The sequence below is a fragment of the Perca flavescens genome, chromosome 5 (genome assembly GCF_004354835.1).
Source record: "Perca flavescens isolate YP-PL-M2 chromosome 5, PFLA_1.0, whole genome shotgun sequence".
Classification (NCBI taxonomy): Eukaryota; Metazoa; Chordata; class Actinopteri; order Perciformes; family Percidae; genus Perca; species Perca flavescens.
In genome coordinates this window covers 22,478,087-22,498,265 of record NC_041335.1, presented here as the reverse complement: position 1 = coordinate 22,498,265, position 20,179 = coordinate 22,478,087, and the positions used below count along the sequence as shown (strand labels likewise).

At 38.5% G+C, this 20,179-nt stretch overlaps 2 protein-coding genes across 3 annotated transcripts in view; both read left to right on the top strand.

Moving 5' to 3' along the window:
- oxct1a (3-oxoacid CoA transferase 1a) overlaps positions 1 to 1,867 on the top strand; it is a 49,971-nt gene extending 48,104 nt beyond the window's left edge. The window contains exons 16-17 of the mRNA XM_028579018.1: positions 907 to 1,008; positions 1,109 to 1,867. Coding sequence (XP_028434819.1) covers positions 907 to 1,008; positions 1,109 to 1,144 — 138 coding nt within the window. The 3' untranslated portion in view covers positions 1,145 to 1,867. The remainder of the gene's footprint in view (positions 1 to 906; positions 1,009 to 1,108) is intronic.
- A 949-nt stretch (positions 1,868 to 2,816) lies between these two features.
- On the top strand, positions 2,817 to 18,948 carry plcxd3 (phosphatidylinositol-specific phospholipase C, X domain containing 3). 2 transcript variants are annotated; one of them, XM_028578805.1, is made up of 6 exons: positions 2,817 to 2,881; positions 13,857 to 14,113; positions 14,338 to 14,511; positions 14,913 to 15,088; positions 16,398 to 16,499; positions 17,555 to 18,948. In XM_028578805.1, exons 1-6 carry the CDS (start codon positions 2,851 to 2,853, stop codon positions 17,709 to 17,711), a joined length of 897 nt encoding a protein of 298 aa, XP_028434606.1. In that variant the 5' UTR covers positions 2,817 to 2,850; the 3' UTR covers positions 17,712 to 18,948. The 2 variants fall into 2 exon arrangements, with proteins under 2 accessions (XP_028434606.1, XP_028434605.1); XM_028578804.1 differs by lacking the exon at positions 2,817 to 2,881 and adding an exon at positions 4,073 to 4,281.
- The last annotated feature ends 1,231 nt before the right edge of the window (positions 18,949 to 20,179 follow it).

Here is a 20,179-nt window from a genome sequence, read left to right as displayed (position 1 = left end):
TTTACACCAGCATGCACATGCCCAGTGTATGTGAATGGTAATGTGATAGGCCTATGCGTTTTAAGATCTGTTAATATGGAGAGCGATCATTTCTGAAAAGGGTGCCTAAACGCTTGGGGGACGGAGACGGCCATTTAGAAATAAAAAAATTACGTAGTATTTGTGTGACACTTTAGACAGAACAAACCGTATCACTCTGAAGTTGTACATACAGAAATGGCCCAGAATGGAAATAATAATTTTGAATCCTAAAAGAAGGCTTAAAGAGGTAATAACATGTATGTTGCCTAAAGGTACTTTACAAGCATTAGTGTATAAGATTGATTTTTTTTTTTTTGTTCTTGCAACTTTTTAGAAGGCAGAACATTAATTAGTTTTTCTTTAGATATATTTCCAGCATTTGTGGTACTTTGCTCTCCAGTGTAAATGATTTGAAACGTGCCTGACTATTTCATCATTCTTCACTTGTGCTACATCACAGAGCAACTTCAGCACCAGGCGCAGATGTCAAAGCCAGCGATGGACTCGTAAATCCAACGGATTTGTTAATGACATTTAGCTTGAATCATTCGGCAATAATGATGGACTTTTACACTTGAATGCCATTATTCTTAATTTAATTGATTTTTCTGTTATGTTTCAACTCCTAAAAAGTAGTGCCACAATTAAAATGTAATTGCTCTCTACTTTGTAGCGGTACAACCTCAGAAAGTTGAGCACCAATCTCAGAGCTCTTTCACCAATAATTGCAGCAATTTTGTCATCTGGATGGCCCCCCAATTATATATTTTTTGTCACCTCTTTTAGGTCACTTTGATAATTGAAGGCCCACACATTCTTGTCTGTTACCCCAGTGACCACACTTTTTTCTTTCCCTCCCTCCCTCTCTTTCTGCCCTGTTGCCAGGCTGTGTTTGATGTGGATAAGACAAAAGGCCTGACTCTGATAGAAGTATGGGAGGGGCTCACTCCTGAGGATATCAAAGCATGCACTGGCACCGATTTTGAAGTAAGTAACAAAACAGTTTGGCCACTAGCTCTATATTTCATTTTCTAACTTCAAGTATCATAATATCTTTCTTCCTTGTGATTTGTCTGGTGTCTTCTAGGTGTCTCCCAACCTGAGGTCCATGCAGCAAATCTAGAGGAGCATGCAATGGATCTGAATTAGCAGCCTGAAACTGGTCATATGAGCTTATAAAACACAAATGTTTGGCATGTGAATATTAGAAGGATTTATACCTAACTAATATTAACTGAATGTGAATCACAGGAGCCAAATGCATTGTTGCCTATGACATGATTAAATTATACATTTTTACGGTTTGTGCAGCTATTATCAAATAATCCATCTGAAAATGACATTAAAAACTGGGAATATGTTCTCTAAGATAAGTGAAACTTTACTAGTAGTATAACCAAAATGTTTCTACTGTAGATCAATATTTTGTAGAAGAATATGGAGAGCTGTAATTAATTTAGAAAACAGTTGTGTGCTGTACATCAGGTGATTTTTCATTTGGCACAGAAGGGAATATGTTTGTATTGTAGTTGTTGAAGTTTGTGCTACACCAAGTTTCAAAGAACTTCCTCGATAGATAATTTAGTTTATGATTTTGTCCTTTTGGAAAATAAGGGAAATGTAATAATACGGGTCTGACTGACTCAGTCACAATGTCAAATTGTTTGATGAACTGTCTTTTTTCCCCTCAGCCTTTATATATTTTTGGTGAGTATGGTATACTCACCAAGTTGGTGAGTATACCATACAGTTCAGCCAGAAAATATGAAGTTTTAACATGTTTTACACAGGCTGTTACTGTCCCCTTGGCTTTGTATATACAATAAAATACAACCTTGTGTGCTGAGTTGAACAAGTGGAATTTTATTTTATTTGTGTTTCTTTTTTCAAAATCGTATGATTTCTGGATAAAAAGTATCTTAAAAACCAACAATAGCTAGCTTGTGTGTTCAAATTATTCATCAAATCACAATGATTGAAAGCAAATGAGTGCTTGGAGAGTGATGGCTTCTGACACTCTACAGGTTAGAGCTGTCTATATATGGATGGTGCGTATGCATTGACATTCTTGATGTGATTTCTACACTCAAGTAGAGTACCTGAGGGCTGTTACATAACTGGGGAATTTAGCCAATGGGCTCAAGAAGATCAACTGGATTGGATCATCAAGCATAAAAACGGAAGAAAGTGACAGGGGCTTTTGCCACCGGCTGTTGGTGTTATGCCAGCACACCCCTTCATGAGTCAAACTAGAGTGGTGCCCTATAAGCCTACATTTAGTAACCTATTTCCTATCCTGGTACTGAAATGCAATGAAAAAAGAATTTTGAGAAACACAACAGGCTTTTACACAAACAAATGGGTTAGAACATGAGCAGTGCAATAACTTATTACAAATTAAAACATGAGTAACTGTGCTTTGCTTAAAATGTGAATAGATACAGTGAGTTAATCAAGGACGGTATGGACAGCATGAAGCCATACTTACTGTACATGATGGCTGTTTTGGACTCAGGTTGGTGGAAAGCAAGCAGGGCTTTTTTTTTATCTGGGCCCAATTCTTGGTGTGATTTGCTTTTGCCCTACCTATTGTAACCACCCGATTAGACCGGTTTCTCCAGACTGGTTATGGACCTTTTTTACAGCAGACATTTTGACTTGTCATAGTAGGAAAAGCACAGCTGAAATTGATAACCTTAATGATGGCTCACTTCCATCAAGTGTCCCAGTAAGCTATTTCAGTGAGTCAGCATGCACAATACCAGGGCCTCTCCTAAGTGGAATGCAGCCATCATTAATGGTTTTGAATACACCTGTGTTTTTCCTTCAATGACATGTCAATATATCTGCCGTGAAAAAGGTATATTTGTATGATGTGCCTCGAACCAGGAACAAAGTTAATTAATGATGATAAACCATAGTGATATTCGGTCTATGTAATGCAAAGCATATTATTTAACAGCCTCTCAATGTAAGGGATGGTTATGTAAATATTGATCTTGTATGACCACAGTGGTTGTATATGATCAACCCTTCCTCCTATGTCGCTTCTCCTCAGACATCAATGCAGAAACAACCAAGTGGGAAAACCAAGCTTGGCAAGGCAAGGCAAGGCAAGGCAACTTTATTTATATAGCTGCAGAGCCGTAGACGTTCGCCTAGTTTGCGCTGGATGCAGGTTTGAAATGGCTCCCATGGGGAAAAAGGTCTATGTAATGTTCAGCAAAACGCTGATCCATAACTTGATAAATATGCAGTTTTGGTAGATTATCCATCTTCATACCATTGTGACCAAGTTGAATGACTCATTTTAAGGTGCCCAGACAGCTGATTGTCATCACAGTGAAAATGTCAGTTATTCATTGTCACTGGCATATGCATTGCAGTGATAATGAATCACTGCCATATGGCTCTCTTGTCATCCAAGTGCATGACCTCAGAAATGTTTCTAGGTCAATTGGGAACTATGTTTTAACCTCAGTATGTACAGGTTATTATCAGCCACTGGCTGCTGTAGCCTTCATACTGTTCTTGTAGAGAAATGATGAGATAATACTGTAAAACCTCTGTCAATCTGAGGATACCTGCATTATTGGCTAAAATCCCAGCCCCTTAACAAGTAGGATATAGTAGGATCCTTTTTGAAGGATTTTTGTTGTTGTTAATAAAATGCATAAAATACTAAAAATAGGACTACATCGTAGTATAAAAAATAGCTAGACCTATTGAGATATACCAGGCTAGCATTAAACTACATTGTCCCAAAATATTGTGTTAAACATGCAGCCACTATTGAGTATTTATGACCGCCAAAAACCTTAATGAGTAAAATCGTGGATTTTGGGTATAATCTTGCCTAGTTTTGAGAAATAATACTGAAATCTAGAATTATAAATGGTACTGTTTTTGTCATATTAGGTGACTGTAAAACGGAAACGTCCTCGTTACAGTGCTGCGTTTTGGAAAGCTGTTGCCATTATTGATATATCCAACGAATCTATTTTTATAATAGTGTCATCCGCTGATGTGTACTGCTCAAGGGGGGTGTGGACTGGTTCTCTGTCGCGATGGTTTGTGTGTGGAGAGAAAGAGAGAGCGCATTCACGGTTGGCGCAGGCACCGGTCCTTGAGAACGGAGCGTTGTGCACGGCGGCAGCATGGCTTCGTCTCACGGGAGAAGCGACATGCGGTTTGCAGACTGGATGGCAAGTTTACCTCAGAGCATGCACAGTACTCCGCTCACCAACCTGGCTATCCCCGGTAGGTGTTTCTTTTATGTTGCCCCAGTGTAATCAGGTGAGGACTATATGTCCGTCTCTTTCTATCCACGCGCATTGCATGTAGATATTCTAGTATATAAATAAATAAATAACTAGGCTATGATTTGCAACATCAAAAACATATTGTACTGCTTTGCATACTTTGATGTTTTATTGTGTACCATGTGGAACTCCTAAAACCCAAAATATGGTTTTATTTTCCTTGTAGGCTACCTCATTAGAACAAAGGCTAAGACCTGTTGCGCAATGTGAGAGGTATCATGCATTTTCACCAGTTCAGTTTCCTCTTGTGATGGTCTGCTGTCTCAAGGTTAAAAGCTACACAGCACCAAGATGATTTATGGCTTATCCATCTAATATTCCAAACGATGAGAGGCCTGAGGTTAAAAAAAAAAACACTACGAACCACTCTAAAGATTCAGAATAGGCAGATGCCTCGTGCTGCTCTGTTTTGTGTAGGACTTTGGCGTTTGTACTGTGGTGGTGGCCACAGAGGAGAAGAGACAAGGGAGTGGGATGGGTTCAGTTTGTTCAGTCTGATCACAGCTATACCCATAGAACATGAACTGTTGGACTTTTATCCAATCAGTGTGCAGGTCTTCTTAAACTCCATTCAAATTGGAAATGCTGGTTGTAAAGCCCACCTCTGACTGATGGGGTGGCTTATTAGCAGCCAGTTAATTCCGTATCTGTTGCCTATGATTATCACACCTCCACACAAAGCGCATTCATTCTTCATTTTCTTGCAAATCTAATCCTTCATGCTCCCCCCTCTTTTTTCCCTCACTCTCCCTCTCTCTCCATCCCTCGCTGTTGAACTATAGGATACCTGGTGTGTTTAGAGGTGGCATGTGCAGTGATGGTTTTTCAGATGCAGATAGCTTGGACCTTAGTGTCCAATGATGCGTGGCATATAACACAGGCAATCCATAGATTTGATCAAATACCGACTGAAAGACAGAAGAAGCAGCATGCCATGCATTACCTCATGCTTGTAATTTTGCTGAATCATGTGACGTGCTGTGTTACACCACAGTTCATCCATGCCAAGCCAGCATGGGAACATGTTCTGTCCCACTTAATAAGGTATCATTACTTCTTATAATTATTCTTATTATGCGCCCTGCAGCTCAGCTGCTCTCTGTCTATCCTCCATTTGGCTTCAGTTTCTGTTTTGCCATTTCTTGTGTTTTTGTGCACAAATTTGGCGTAAAGTTTATCAAGAAATACATCATAATCCACAGGAGTTTATTTTGCAACAAAGATGATGTTGTGCACATCCATGTAGTTGCTGGTGCAGGACAAATAATGAATGTTCAAAGTGAGTGAAGTCCGCAGTAAAGTTGTTGTGCGGACTTCACTCACTTTCTTTAGTTTATTTAGCAACAAACGTGTTCTTATTGGAGCGTATGTCTAATTTCTTTCAAAAGTGTGTCTGATTATCACAACCGCATTGTTTCATCTTGGAGCATTACCATCCTTTGATCAATAAAACTGGCACAGAAAAGAAACAACTCATTCTTCCTCTTAGTTGAAATAGTATTATATTAATAATGTTAGATTCCTGACATACAATCCTCAGCATCCAACCACTGTTGCTTGTAATTCAGTGATGCTATTTATTTTTTAGGGAGAAAAAAAAGAAAGTTCACCAGCCGACAGCCTCAATGATCCAGGCCAAAGCGTTTTGGCAATTTGGAGTATGGGTGATGTGATGGCATGGTGCTCTGCTGTTGCCAAAAAGCTTAACAGTCTTCACTGTGTCTGTGTTACCAGCATTGCATAGTAGTACTCAGTGATATACATACTCTTCTGTATGATTGGCAATTAACTCGTTTTAAGGTGTCATGGTGACACAGAAGTCTTAATTAGTAGGCCATCTGATTTTTTTATGATTTTTTTAATGGCATCTATTTGTCATGTTTCAAGTAATTGGATATGAGCTAATTCAGCCAAATGATCTGTGTAGGATATAAAAATACTGTATGTAGCTATACACACAACACGTTATAGTCTCAAGGTAGCATATGCGTTTGACAGATACAACAGCTGCTATATGGCAGATATCTGTATGTACTTCTGCTAGATATCATATAAATTATTGTGCATTGCATACACTGTACGATATCATACGAACCCTCTCATGAGGATGCTTTGCTGTTGTTACCTTTGGCTGAGATCTACCTGGCCAGTCTATATGTGAAAACAGTTTAAAAGCCACAGTATACATAATAATAATCATGGACGATCACTTGTGCCGTAAACTGCGTTTGCCAGGATGATTAAATGGTTAGTCAGTTAATTTTTAGTATTATTATTTGTGTAACCAAAGGAAACAATTAAAACAGATACATTTTCACAAAGGTATAGGAGTTAATAGCCCGAAGAATATTGCCTCAGTCCATCATGTGGACTGAGGTGGTGGTGGACAGGTGAAGTGCCAGAAATCTAGGCAAAGCCACCTCCATACAGTATGTAACATACCATCTACAGGCAATTAAATATTAAGTAAAGTTTAGCCATGTTATGTACAGAACATATAAAGAACAAATGCTAACCAAAGTGCTTTACAGAAAAGTTAAAAATGTAGAAAATATAAATACAAATAAATAAGTACTTGTAAAAAAATAAAAAGTATAGTGTGTGTTAGTCAACAATGTGAAATGCTCCATCTTTGGATTTTTACTTTTTTTTTTAGAATGGATTGAAACATTGGTAAAAAAAAAAAAAAAAAAAAAAAATATCTAACGGGTCTGGAGGTGGAGATATACACTTGTCTATTCATGTAGTGCTTTAAAAACAAATAAGGAATCTCTGCGGGTGCCTTGCTGCAGGCGAGACAAGGACAACTGACTGACTCCCACACAAAGAGTTACAGTAATCAATAGGTGAAGAGATAAAGGCATGTCGCCAGGTCCCTAAATGAGGGAAACTATTTTAATTTCTCAGTAGTTCTTAGGAGGAAAAACATGCTACCTCTTAGGACGCAGTTGGAATTTTAAGGGTTGGCAGGTTTCAATGAGCTGCATATTTTCAGTGTAACCAGGATAAGAAATGTTACAATTTCAACAAATAGATCGCACTGAAAGCATATTTTGTAAAATATAAAATGGGCTCTAAAATGGAACCTTGTGGTGCACCACAGGGAGACAGGTGCAGAGGAAAACAAAAGGTTATCAATCCTATCCTAATCAATGTTGTAGGTAAGAGGAAAACCACATTTTACTAAATTGATTGTTCTTTTCTCTTCAAATTGTCTCAGAGAACTTCAACTGAATTCAAATTGCATGGTTTTCAGAGTCCAAAGACACCAATTAATCATTTGTCACCCTGAGGACAGCTGACTCAGTGCTGTTGAAACCTGATTGAAATGTGTCCAGAAAAAAGAAGAACTGTGAAAAGACAGGTTTTATTTATTTTTTTAAAGCAGTGAGTTGTTTATTTAAAGTTATTACAGAGTTATCTAGTTGTTTGTGATGCTGTGATTTGTGACAGCACAGCAGCCAAGTGCACTGTGGTTGTATCATTTATTATATAAAAATGGTACATATTTTTCATGGGCATAATTCTGCAAGTCCTCTGCTGGTCAGAACAACCTTGTTTGTGAAATAAAAACAAGGTTGCTTTTAGACATAACTCAGCTCTCTATGTTTGATCCCATATGTCACTTGGGTCTTACACTGTGTCAGTTGAGTCGACCTGAGCCAGTTCTACCCATGGCTAATTTGGGAAAGGGTGATGGGATGAGCATGAGAGGAAAGAAAGGGCTAGTGATAGCAGATTAAAGATGGAGGTCATTACAGGGAGAGGACGGAAAGAGGCAGGGAGTAGTTATCATTTTCCTTTCCCCAAGCTGATCAGTGGTGGGCTGGTTTTCTGTGGCTATTGTTAGATCTGCTGGGTGAGCGCTGCAGACTGCCTGGCTGCACGTTTGTCTGACTGAGGTAGTCAGCAAAGGTGTGCTGCCAGAGATACTATGAACCTGTTTCTCTGTGGTTCTCTCACCATGAAACAAGCTTTACTGGAGGGAAGGGGATGGCTGTCAGAGTTTCGTTACCATATTAATTAAACTGGATTTTGAGTATAAGTGTAGGCGTATGAAGTGGGGTATGTGCTGACTGGTATGAGCATGTGTCTGTGTCCTACAGGTGTGAACACTAACTAAATGTAAATCTAAATTCCTGGCGGTCTATGTTATTTATATTAATTAACTATGGTCTGGTTATTTTTAACAGGCTAAAATGTTTACATTTACTCTCTGACTAAGTGTCATAGAGGATCAAATAATCCACACCTTTTCCTTCTGTTTTTTTTAAAGCTCCATTCATGAATATTTGGCAACTAAGAGGCAGGACAACTCCAAAACAGGCCTACAGACAAACTGCCCAGACATATTATTCCCCTTGTACATTGATTTATATCCATACCCCTTTCACAAAGACATAGTGATTTGTTTCAGTGTTAATATAAACAATATTGATCAATGCAGCTTTAAAGAAATAGCCTAGCTCATTTTAACATATGGTTGGTGATAAAACAAATTTATTTTTGTTTTATGATGAAAAAATTGATACATTATTTTAATGATTTTGCCAAGATATAATCTTATTAATATAATAATTATTTACAAATGACTTTCAAGTATCAGAAAAAATTAAGTACTTAATTAAAAATTAGACAGTGGGTTGTATCTACCTAAAATTAATTAATTTGCTATCAGAGAAATTTTGTTTGTCTTCATTCAAAGCTGACGAACTACTGGATGGGATAAATGACTTTACCTCAGAGATACTAAAATGCCCACACAGAGCCAAAGTGTCAGGTTTACATGAGAGGGCTCAAGGGAGCCATACTTAACCTCTCCTAACTGGCTGTAGCAGCTTATGGCCTCCCCAGAGGTAAGAAATGAATAGCATACCTTAGGCCAGGGGGAAAGGGTGAAGGCAATTGTATTAAGTTAAGATGGCCTCTCAGGCAATAAAACAAATCCATCGCAGAAAAGGCATCTTCAGTCTGCCGGCTTCCTCAGGGCAGAGGAAAAGGCCAGCCCAGGACTTTGAGAAGTTAATCTGTCCATCAGTCCCTTGACGTGACCATTCTGCTGCCACTTAAGCCCCTGAACAAGGAGGATAAATGGTATTAGATGCCAGGATAAACACTGGTAGTGCGAGATGCAGGAAATCTGCCAGCTTAAAAACCATTATAAAACAGAGGATGTGAAATTCAAAACAAACAAAGGAGAAGAAAATAGTTTGGTAGAGAGAGAAAGACAAAAAGAGAAAGGATATTTGTCCTAGATTAATGAAGCAATGGGTGGTAAGAGGTGGGAATAGTACAGCTATTTTCTGTAATGGATATGTCCTTGTAAGTCACAACCAGCCTTACATCTCTGTTTAACTCCACTTAAGGTAGACCACAGTTCTTGTGTTTGACCAGACACCAATCTGCTGTTACTGTTCTGTGGGTTTTACAACTGACAGCAAAATATTGTGGTATAGCTACTGATACTCATAACAAACCATCTCAGCTTTTCAATTTTATAATTTTCTTGAGTAAATCTTTTCTCAAAATATCTAAGATATGGGCAGAAATTATGAGATATGGATTATCCACATGGCTGCTATTGCCTCACCACTGGCAGTTAATTGAGTTTTCAAGCAGGATGACATTTATCTTGATTCTAAAAGTCATATAGTTCAGCCTCATCGGAAATGTATGTGCTTTGTGCACACTGCCACTCGAACAAGATGGAAGAGATTAGCAAGGTAGGAGGAGAAAAAGTAAGACTGGAGCGAGTTGATCTCGAGTTTGAAGAATAGAGGGCTGGAAGGAGCAGCACTTGAATTACTATAGCATCATAACAGAAAGATCCATGCAAGGAAAGTGTAGAAGAGAGAGGATGGGGGAGTCTGGAGGAGTCTGGAGCTTATATCTATCCTGCACATGTATGTTTTTAGTATCATCAGCTCATCTCCACCCTGTTACTTTCCAATTTCCTTGTCATTTTCCTCACCTCTCCCTCCAAAAATGGAGTCCATGGTGAGCAGTAATGATTTGTCATGAGAAAAGGGCACAAACCACCAGTGGTATCTCTGAATGGGCTGGTCTCATTCAGTCAGAATGACTCAGTTACCACAGGTCAATTCTGAAAGGGAACAGTCATCACCCACCACCACTCAACCTCGTCATCATCATCAAGTGAATTGCTGTGTCATTATCTCAGCTTGTTGAAACCTTTATCTGTTTTTCTTTTGCGCTCTGTCTTTCTTTCCACTTTCCTCACATCTTCTTTACCCCAGTGATGTGTTTATGCCGCTGATGTGAGGGAAGAAGAGTTCCCACAGTTCAAAGCTGTCGTCCATTGTTATTCAAGGATTTGGGTATTTGCAGTACATTGTTATGATTGTTTATTGAACAGCATAAGAGTAGACAGTGTGGATGTTGTTTACAGTAAGCAGCTCATTCCAAATGATTGACTATGGCCCTTTAAATCAATGTGATCAGATACAACCAAAGCATAAATTACGATGCACGTCTTTACAAACAAATTAGGTGTCTTTTTTTTTTGATAGAGAGGGAAAGGTTTGTTCAGTGTGGTTGAGGCCACGAGGGAAGCAGTAATTTGGATTTCCTTGTGTACCTCTGTGGTATTAATTACAGTCTTAGTTAATTTCTGGCAGTTAAACATATTAAGAGAGGATAAAAAAATATGTAAACATTCTATACTATCTAATAAATGTGGTGTTTTAGTTCCAGTAGACAAGAATAAAAAGGGAAATGACTCAGGTCTGAGGCACAGTGTTGAGATTATTTGTAAATAGTTGTATAAGGATGGGAATCCGTTGTCTGCACAGTTCATTTCAAAAATGTTTCCTCACATTTCCAATTGAATTTGATGCCCTTGAGACATGGCACAGCATTAAGGTAGAGCAAATTATTTCATAACATAAACTATTTTTAATCATATTCAAAGCTCAGGTACTTCTCTGCACAGCTTTCTCAGGAGATTCTTCTAGATGTACAGATGTGCACACGTGGCAACTATTTTTCTTCTCTGCAGTAAAGCATAATGCACAGGGATTCTGTCATACATATTCAAGGAAATGCTAGTTAGTAATGCAAAAACATGATTCCATATGGGTGTTCAGCTTTCATTAAAACCTGCTAAAATATAGTGGGTTGCATTATCCTATGGGATTATTGAATTTAATTTATATAAGCTACACTTCTTTTACCTAACATATGATAACAATAAATATCACAGGAACCACATCCTAATTAATTGTGCAGCAAGATCCTCAGCTATTTAATGGAATAATTGTTTAAGAATTTGCTAGTTTCCGCTTCTCAAAGGTGAGGAATGTTTTTCATTGATTTATGTGATATTAAATTGAATATCTTTGGATTTTGGACTGTTGGTTGAATTAAAAAAGAAAATTAAAGGCATTACCTTGGCCTTTAAGAAATTGTAATTGGGTGTTTTTCATCATGTTTTGACATTTTTAATCAATTAAAGGAGAAAATAATTGTAATGATGTTTTGTTGCACAACCTTCAGAACCAAAGACAAATCTTTCTGCGACTACAGCATAGCCAGCTGTTGCGACTAGTTAAGGTCATACTCTGTACGCTGTGACCCTAGTGGTACGATTCAGCCTGTAGAGATGCTGTTTGCCATCCTGCCCCAGGATTCAGCTGTCTACCCTGCTTATGGTCACTCTCTGGGCTGACTGCAAAGACCTGGCGCTGGAGTATAGCTGAAGGTCAATTTAGGCTGTGTGTGTGTGTGTGTGTGTGCGTGCATGCATGCATGTGTGTGTGTGTGTGTGTGTGTGTGTTGGTTGAAGAGGGGAGGGTGTTTGTTTGATTGAGGGAACATGATGAAGAGATAACAAGAGGATGATAACTTGATTGCAGTGATGAGAGCAGGAGCAAGATATTAGAATTACTGTCAGCCTAATTGGCATAACGTGCATACACACACACACACACACACACACACACACACACACACACACACACACACACACACACACACACACACACACACACACACACACACACACACTCTTGCCTCATTTCAAACAAGCATGGAAGGGCACACGACCCTCAGACCTAACATCACCAATGATTAATTGCAAGGAAATGCTTACGTGTCACCTAGGAAAGCATTAAAAATATTGACAGACTTCCGCAATCTGTCCAGTGTTATTTTTTACTGCCATTAATGTGATGGGATTTTTCTCAAACGCTTTTTCACAAAATAGCTGTATTAATCTATTCAAGTTTCTATTTTACCTGCTTATATACATTTCTGCTGCCATTCCAATGGTGGTGAATGGGAATGTGTTTGTAAGGCTAAAGGCACTGACAAATGACATTATATCTTTCAGTTTCTTAGTATAATTTATAGAACAGCTTTCATCAGGACTATTTTCTGCAGAAGAAATAGATTTATGAATCTTTTTATATTTTAGTGAGACAATAATGAGCACCACAGTTGGCGTGCTAGAGTTGTAATGGTAGGTCAGCTTGTTCATAGCCTGTACATCTCAATGCATGCAGTAGTTCCGTGACCCTGTCTGTTAAAGGTCCATCCAATTCTACTTGTAGAGCGATGTGTCCTTTTTTCAGAAGAAGGTGAAATAGCTGAGATAAAATTGAGAAATATGAAGAGTCAAAGCCAGAGAACATTATTTGATTTATTGAAAATGCATTCAACATTGTCTGATTTTATCGATGAAGAGATCTCTCTAGGATATTATTATTAATTTGGGGAAAAGTTGGTCTGAAATAAACTTTATATTTTCATTTGAATATAACAATTGTGTTATATGAATATGATGAAACAAATCGAAGGATCCTATTATCTACAAGAAAATACAAAACATATTTGCAAGTGTGGAAGATCTGCGAAAGGTAGAAAAGAGCCTTTCTGAGGGGTTTAGAAAATCTCCAAGGGTCTGAAATTGTAAATTGAGTTATCGAGGACTAGACTAGACCAGAAAGTTAGGATCAGACCGGCATCAGATGCAATATAACAACTGAGTAACTCGATCTGCTGAGGAAGACCATGAGATGTTGTTGAAATGTTTACCAACAATAAGTTAGTTGCTGTTTCCAAGGTCAAGAATGAACTTTAAAGTTCACACTGAGATAACTTGTTTAAGACTTTTTGAGCTAACATACCAAAATGTCCAGGCAAAACATAACGGGTGTACAAAATAGTTAAAAATGACCAATGGACATTTGCACTAAATAAAATATGTACCAAGAGCTTTATCAGAAAATATAAACTAACAAGCACAACATTGTTCTCTGGGAGCTGTATTCTCCATGAAAAATATCAGTTGTGTGTGTGAGCACAACCTTTCCTGTTATCTAAGTTCATAACTTATGGCCATGAATGCTGTTATTCAGTCAGTTGTTTTTGCCATGGCAATGGGCTGTTTTCGAGCACTGACCCCACTCTTACACCTGTGTCCTCACCACATAGGCTACAGAAAACCTGCAGCAGTCAATAGCTGCATGCAGACTCATGTTTGTGTCTTCCCAGGTTCCCATGATTCCTTCAGTTTTTACATCGACGAGGCGTCTCCAGTTGGCCCCGAGCAGCCGGAAACGGTGCAGAACTTTGTTTCTGTTTTTGGGACGGTGGCTAAGAAACTAATGAGGAAGTGGTTAGCTACACAGACTATGAACTTCACCAGCCAGCTGGAGGCTGGGATCCGCTTCTTCGACCTGCGCATCTCCACCAAGCCCCGCGACCCCGACAACGAATTGTTCTTCGCCCACGGGCTCTTCAGTGCCACGGTCAGTAATGAGTTTGGGAGGTTTTTGATGTGATAAATACTTTTGCAATGTTTGTGGTTGCTAAGTGATGTACATATCTGTGTATGTGGCAGCATTTCAATGTGAGACTGCAGACTGAGCACATTCAAGTAGGCTACATCACAGTCATTTGTGTGCCTATATTTCGTATCATTATGGCATGAAAGAAATTATGAACGTGTATTGTTCATATTTGTGTTTTTTAGGTCAGAGAAGGTCTTGAGCAGATCAGCAGTTTCCTGTCAGCTCATGCAAGAGAGGTTGTGTTCCTGGACTTCAACCACTTTTATGGCGTGCAGAACCTGCACCATGAAAAACTGGTGGCCATGTTAAAAGAGGTGTTTGGAGACAAACTCTGCCCAGTCGTCTTCGCTCAGGAGGTACTGTTGAATTGAAATACACTCAACACTTCACAGTGAGTAGGATTAAAACGCAATTAAATGACCTAAAAGATGGCCTCAAACATTTATTTCAAAAGCTTCTTTCACCTTAACAACTCTTGATTAAAACAGAAAACAAATCAGAAACATTGTGTGTGTGTATGTGTCTGTGTGTGTGTTTTCTCAGCATTGCACAACAGTGATTGCTGTGTTTTGAACTCTTGAGATGCACAATGATGGTGATCACACCCCTAATCATTGGTAGTTTGTTCATAGTATGCCCTAATGCATAGAAGTTGAGTAGAACTTGTTTATTTAACACACACCATCTTTTTTTTGTCACCTATTACCATCTCTCCCTCCTGCTCCCCTGAACAACACACACCTCCCTCCATCCTCAGGTGTCTCTGCAATATCTGTGGGAGAAGGAGTACCAGGTGCTTGTCTTCTACCACCACCCCATGGCCCTTGAAGTGCCCTTCCTGTGGCCAGGGCAGATGATGCCCTCTCCCTGGGCCAACACCACCGACCCAGAGAAGCTGGTTCAGTTTCTCCAGGCATCTGTCACTGACCGCAGGTCAGCCTCTACCTTTATTCCACTGTGGGCACACCTTAATGCACCAGGTTAAATGGGACAAAATATCTGTACTTTGTCATGTGGGGCAGTAGTTCAGTCCGTAGGGCCTTTGGTTGGGAACCGGAGGGTCGCTGGTTCAAGTCCCATTACAGACTGAAGTACTCCTGGGCACTACCAAGGTGCTCTTGAGCAAGGCGCCGTAGTGTGTGTGTGTGTGTGTGTCTGGTGACTTCTAACAAAACAGAGTAAATTGTAGTTTCCCCACTGGGGATCAAGAAAAATTAAATTAAATGTCACCCAAGCAAGTGATTTATTGTCATAATGCTCATACTTTGCTCAGAGCTCATGACAAAATGGCTAACAATTTAAGCTGTAGTTAGTGCAAAATTGCCAACTAAGAGAATGGGATCTAGGGTGAAATATACAAGTTATTACAATATCTGGGCTATGCGACACACATCAAAGGCTAACTTGTAAACAATACTAGGTTGATCTGTGGTATATGGCTGCATGGTATATAGTCAGTATGCTATATTGTGGCTGTAACTTAATCACTCACTATTAAATAAGTCAGGGAAAGACTTCCACATTTATAGGTCTGGACACTCATTGCTTCCGTCCATTCAACAATAAGATAAAACCAAATTCTTTCCCCTATAAACTCTTTCATACATGAATTTAAAGGAAACTGCTGACAGTAATGGGAAAACATATTCTTAAAATCTGACATAAATTTGCATCTGAAATCTTTTTGTCTATATTTTTGTTTCTTTGTGGTAACTTAAAGCTTTAGTGCGTAACTTTTTGATATTAATAATCGTCCGTTACATTCAAGCCATTGCCAAATGAGTTGCTACAAAGCTAATTAAGACTCCACACAACTCTCTCTGTATTTCTCAGTACGGCTATGTTCAGACGATTGTGTCGTCCGGTGACTATCCCGCGCAGAAACTTCAGTGAAGATAATTACCTCTTCTGAAGAGTCCATCATGTTTTTTTAATCTTCCGTGCTAGCAGCTGCATGGAAGAGGAGTGGGGGTGCGTGCGCCATCACGTAAGGCTTGTATCATGTGGACGCGCTGACAGTTTTGTTGTCATTACTTAGAATTCCTCATGGGGGCGGCAGAAACTACGCACTATAGCTTTAAAGTAATTCAATCTAAAGTAAGGCCAAGTGTATTTATTTATGTAGCATATCTCTGCAGCAGATGTCTTAAGGTGCTTTATAGATAAATAGATAAAATGCAAAAAATAAAATACTAATAAATATACAGCAAAAATTGTAAATACTTTGATGTTTAACCTGCAGGAGGAAGGGGACCTTCTTTGTCTCCCAGGTGGTTCTAACACCGAAGGCCAGCACTGTGATGAAGGGCGTGGCTAGCGGACTGAGAGAGACAATCACTGAAAGGTGTGTACAACTGTTTATGTGTGACAGACTTACAGAAATAATAGGAAAAATGTTTTATGTTTATGTTCAGTATAACACTAAGATTGGAAAAGCTGCAAGGTTAGCACCATAGGTGGCACACAGTATTATTCAACGTATACACAGGCACTACGGCACCAAACACCTCTACGGCACCAAACAGAAATGACATGGTTTGCCCAAAACAACTGAAAACAAAAAATAATGTGCACACACACACACACACACACACACACACACACACACACACACACACACACACACACACACACACACACACATGCTCACACACATAAACAGTCATTTGTGAGTCATCTTAGCCTTTTTTAAATACATCCACATGCATGTTGGTTTCTACAGGTACCCCCCGACGTTTAACACTGACCTCATTAAAGTTTTTTTTAACAGCTGTCACAAACCCAAGGCGATGCTTCTCATCTTTCTCCTCCCTCTTTCTTTATCTCCCCTTCTCAGTTCTGGTTCAGGATTTTCTTTTCCTGATTTACCCCCAGGTTTGTCTGTATACTCTTAATGTCACCAGTTTGTTAAAAGCCTCAGCAGCAAGCCATCCATTTTCCTGACATGAGTTTTTAATTTGGTAACTCCACTATCAGCCATTCTCACCAGGCGTTTGGTTACTTTGATGTAGCCATCCTTCAAAATTCCACCAATTCGTTTTGCCACACAGACTGTCAGCGTAGGACTTGACATAACAAGAAAGCGAGCGTATAGAATTTTGCCAAGCAGAAAGCTGGGCGAGGCATCTGCAGGAGTTACACCCTCCCCCTGGTGGCTCACATAAACATGTCCAGCAAGTATTTAGAGTGTCATTCTCACAGCTGGTGTCTGGCTTGCAGACATCCCATGCTGCGTCACAGAGATCTTTTATCACTGTGTGCCCCTCTCTGTGTTAAAACAGCCAACCATGAGTCATCCCTTCTTCTACTCCTCTTTAGATCTTTTGTGATAATTTTTTTTCCCCCTCTTGGTCTTTCCTCTAACATGTGTCTGTGTGTGTTTCTTGTGCGTCCTCTCAGGGCCTTACCAGGCATGATGCAGTGGATCAGATCGCAGAGACCCGGGGAAAGCGGCATCAACATTATCATAGCTGACTTTGTGGAGCTCGGGGAATTCATCAGTGCCGTCATCACCCTCAACTATCACATGGACGATGATGAAGATGACGCCACCTGAGAGCCCACAGGGGGCGTCAAGGAGCACAGTCACCACCACTACTGCTAGAGGCTTGGTCTGTGCTCTTACTCTTTTCTCTTTGGCATTTATTTCAGGAGAGGAGCTGCTCTGCTCTTTTTACCTTATTTAGGCCTATAGTGAATTGAGAGCTTAAAAGGCAAAAAAGTGTTTAGGTAACAGAAGTTGGGATTGGGAGAAACAACACTAGTGTTTGGTTGGAGCACACAGAGAACGAGGTTTTGTTTTGTTTCCTATGTTGGGGATCAAAATAGTTAATTCAAGTGAGATGTTAATTTTCTTTATTTCCTGTGCTGTAGACATAACTCCTTTGTCCATTGATCAAATTAACTGTTTTTACGTATCACTTCACCAAGGGTAGATTTCTCACAGCATATCAACTTTCTGCTAAATGTATTCGTGCATAGTTTTTTTGTACTCTAGTGACAGTTTTTTTTCAGAGATTCTTTTAAAATAAGTCTGTGTAACTTAAACCGCTCAAATTGTAGCTTGCTGTTCGTCAAAATCTGTCCAAGTGATGTTTTTTTATTTATTTACAATATGCATCCCTGGTCAGATCACTGGGGGTTGTTTCTGAAAAACGCCTTGAGCAGAATGTGTTTAGAAAGTGTTATTACAATGTGTTCACCCAATACATGAGAAGAAGATGAACCATTTTCCATATGTTTCCTCAGCAGTTATCTCTCTAGGGGCTTTCTCCCAGTAATAATCTCCTCTGAAGTCAGCTTGCAGACATTGATTAGACATCTTTGTAAATCTTTGTGATTCACTCATTTAAAAGCATAGAGAAATAGAGAGCAAGAGTTCAGCTTGGCTAGCAGAGAAAAATGTACCATTCACGCCATGTGTACTTTATCTTTGGTGCATCTAAACTAAACAATAGTTTTAACAATGTCAGTGTGTTTCAAATTTCAAGACCATCATCGGCTGTCGTTGCAAGGTACTTACCAAAAAAAATAATTTCTTTAAGACAGCTAGAAATGTAATCAATGCTACTAGTCATTTCTAATGGTTAGGGATCAAACGTGACAAATGTATTGGATTTTGTGGTGGGTGCTGATTCGTGATAGCCAAGTATAAAAATACATCTGGGTACAAGAGTGTATCTACTATCTGTCTGTGCGACTATACTTACTGCTGTAGTTCAATATATATATATATATATATATATATATATATATATATATATATATATATATATATATATATATATATATATATATATATATATATATATATATATATATATATATATATATATATATATATATATATATATATATATATATATATATATATATATATATATATATATATATATCTATATGAGTCATCATGAGATGTATCTCGGTGTTGTGTCTTTCATAATCACAGGTGATAAAGTTGCTTAACACTCACTCAGAGACCCTTTGTATTTCAAGTCAGAAAAGGCTAAACATTGCAATTTGAAGTCAGGAGGTCTTGATGTGACAACAGTGCTTTGACACTTTTGAAAATAATACAATAAATGTTTAGTTTAATATCTAGCTGTAATTCTTTGGTGTCTACCTTATTAGGTGTTTCTGAATGATACTAATTACCTGGATTTCTGCTATATCATTTAGTACACTTTTAATTTATGTGTAATGGGTTTCCTTCTATACCCTGCAGTATTTCATTAAAGATGGAAAAATACTTCAAAGTGGCACCCAGAAAGATAATGGGAATATTTTATTGCAAGGTTTTACACATAATGCATGAACACAATCACATACAAGTCAAACATCTACACACCTTGATCAGTGTGGCATTTTCTACTGAGAATGTATTCTGTAAAGACATTGTTGTCTCGTTAAGTAATGTACAACCAAAACAGAAAACTCAACTCTTTGGATTTGTGAATGTATGTGTCTTGTGAGTAACTGTGCCATTTCTTTAAAAGTCTCATGTGATCGATTGACTGAGTATCAGCTAGAAAGTCATTTTTTGTATTGTACGCTTCAATGTTGAGCTGAGTTCAAGTTTTGGAATTCAGACGGTATTTATTTCACTTCAGTGTGGTTTCATGTTAAAATGTTTTATATCGTGGAAAGTTTGTACATACTGTAATTGCAAATAGTATACTGCCAATGAATTGTAAATTATTTAAATTATTGCAGTCATTGATAATAATGTCCTAATGTATACCTTAACTGAGCTATCATAATGCTTCTTCTTTTTCATAATTTTAGTTTTGTGCATGAACCAAACTGTTCTACATATACTACCTTTTGTTTTTTTACCAACAGTGTCCATTAGGTATGTGCATATACTAAATTATTTTCTGTATATTGTTCTTAAGAGCATGGGTGCATCATGCTGGAAATGTTTAATCCTTTTAGACACATCTCCAAATTAATTCATTTTTTTGATGTTGCACTGCTACTACCCTATACAAATGAAGAATGAAGCCACACAAATGAGCAGACTTG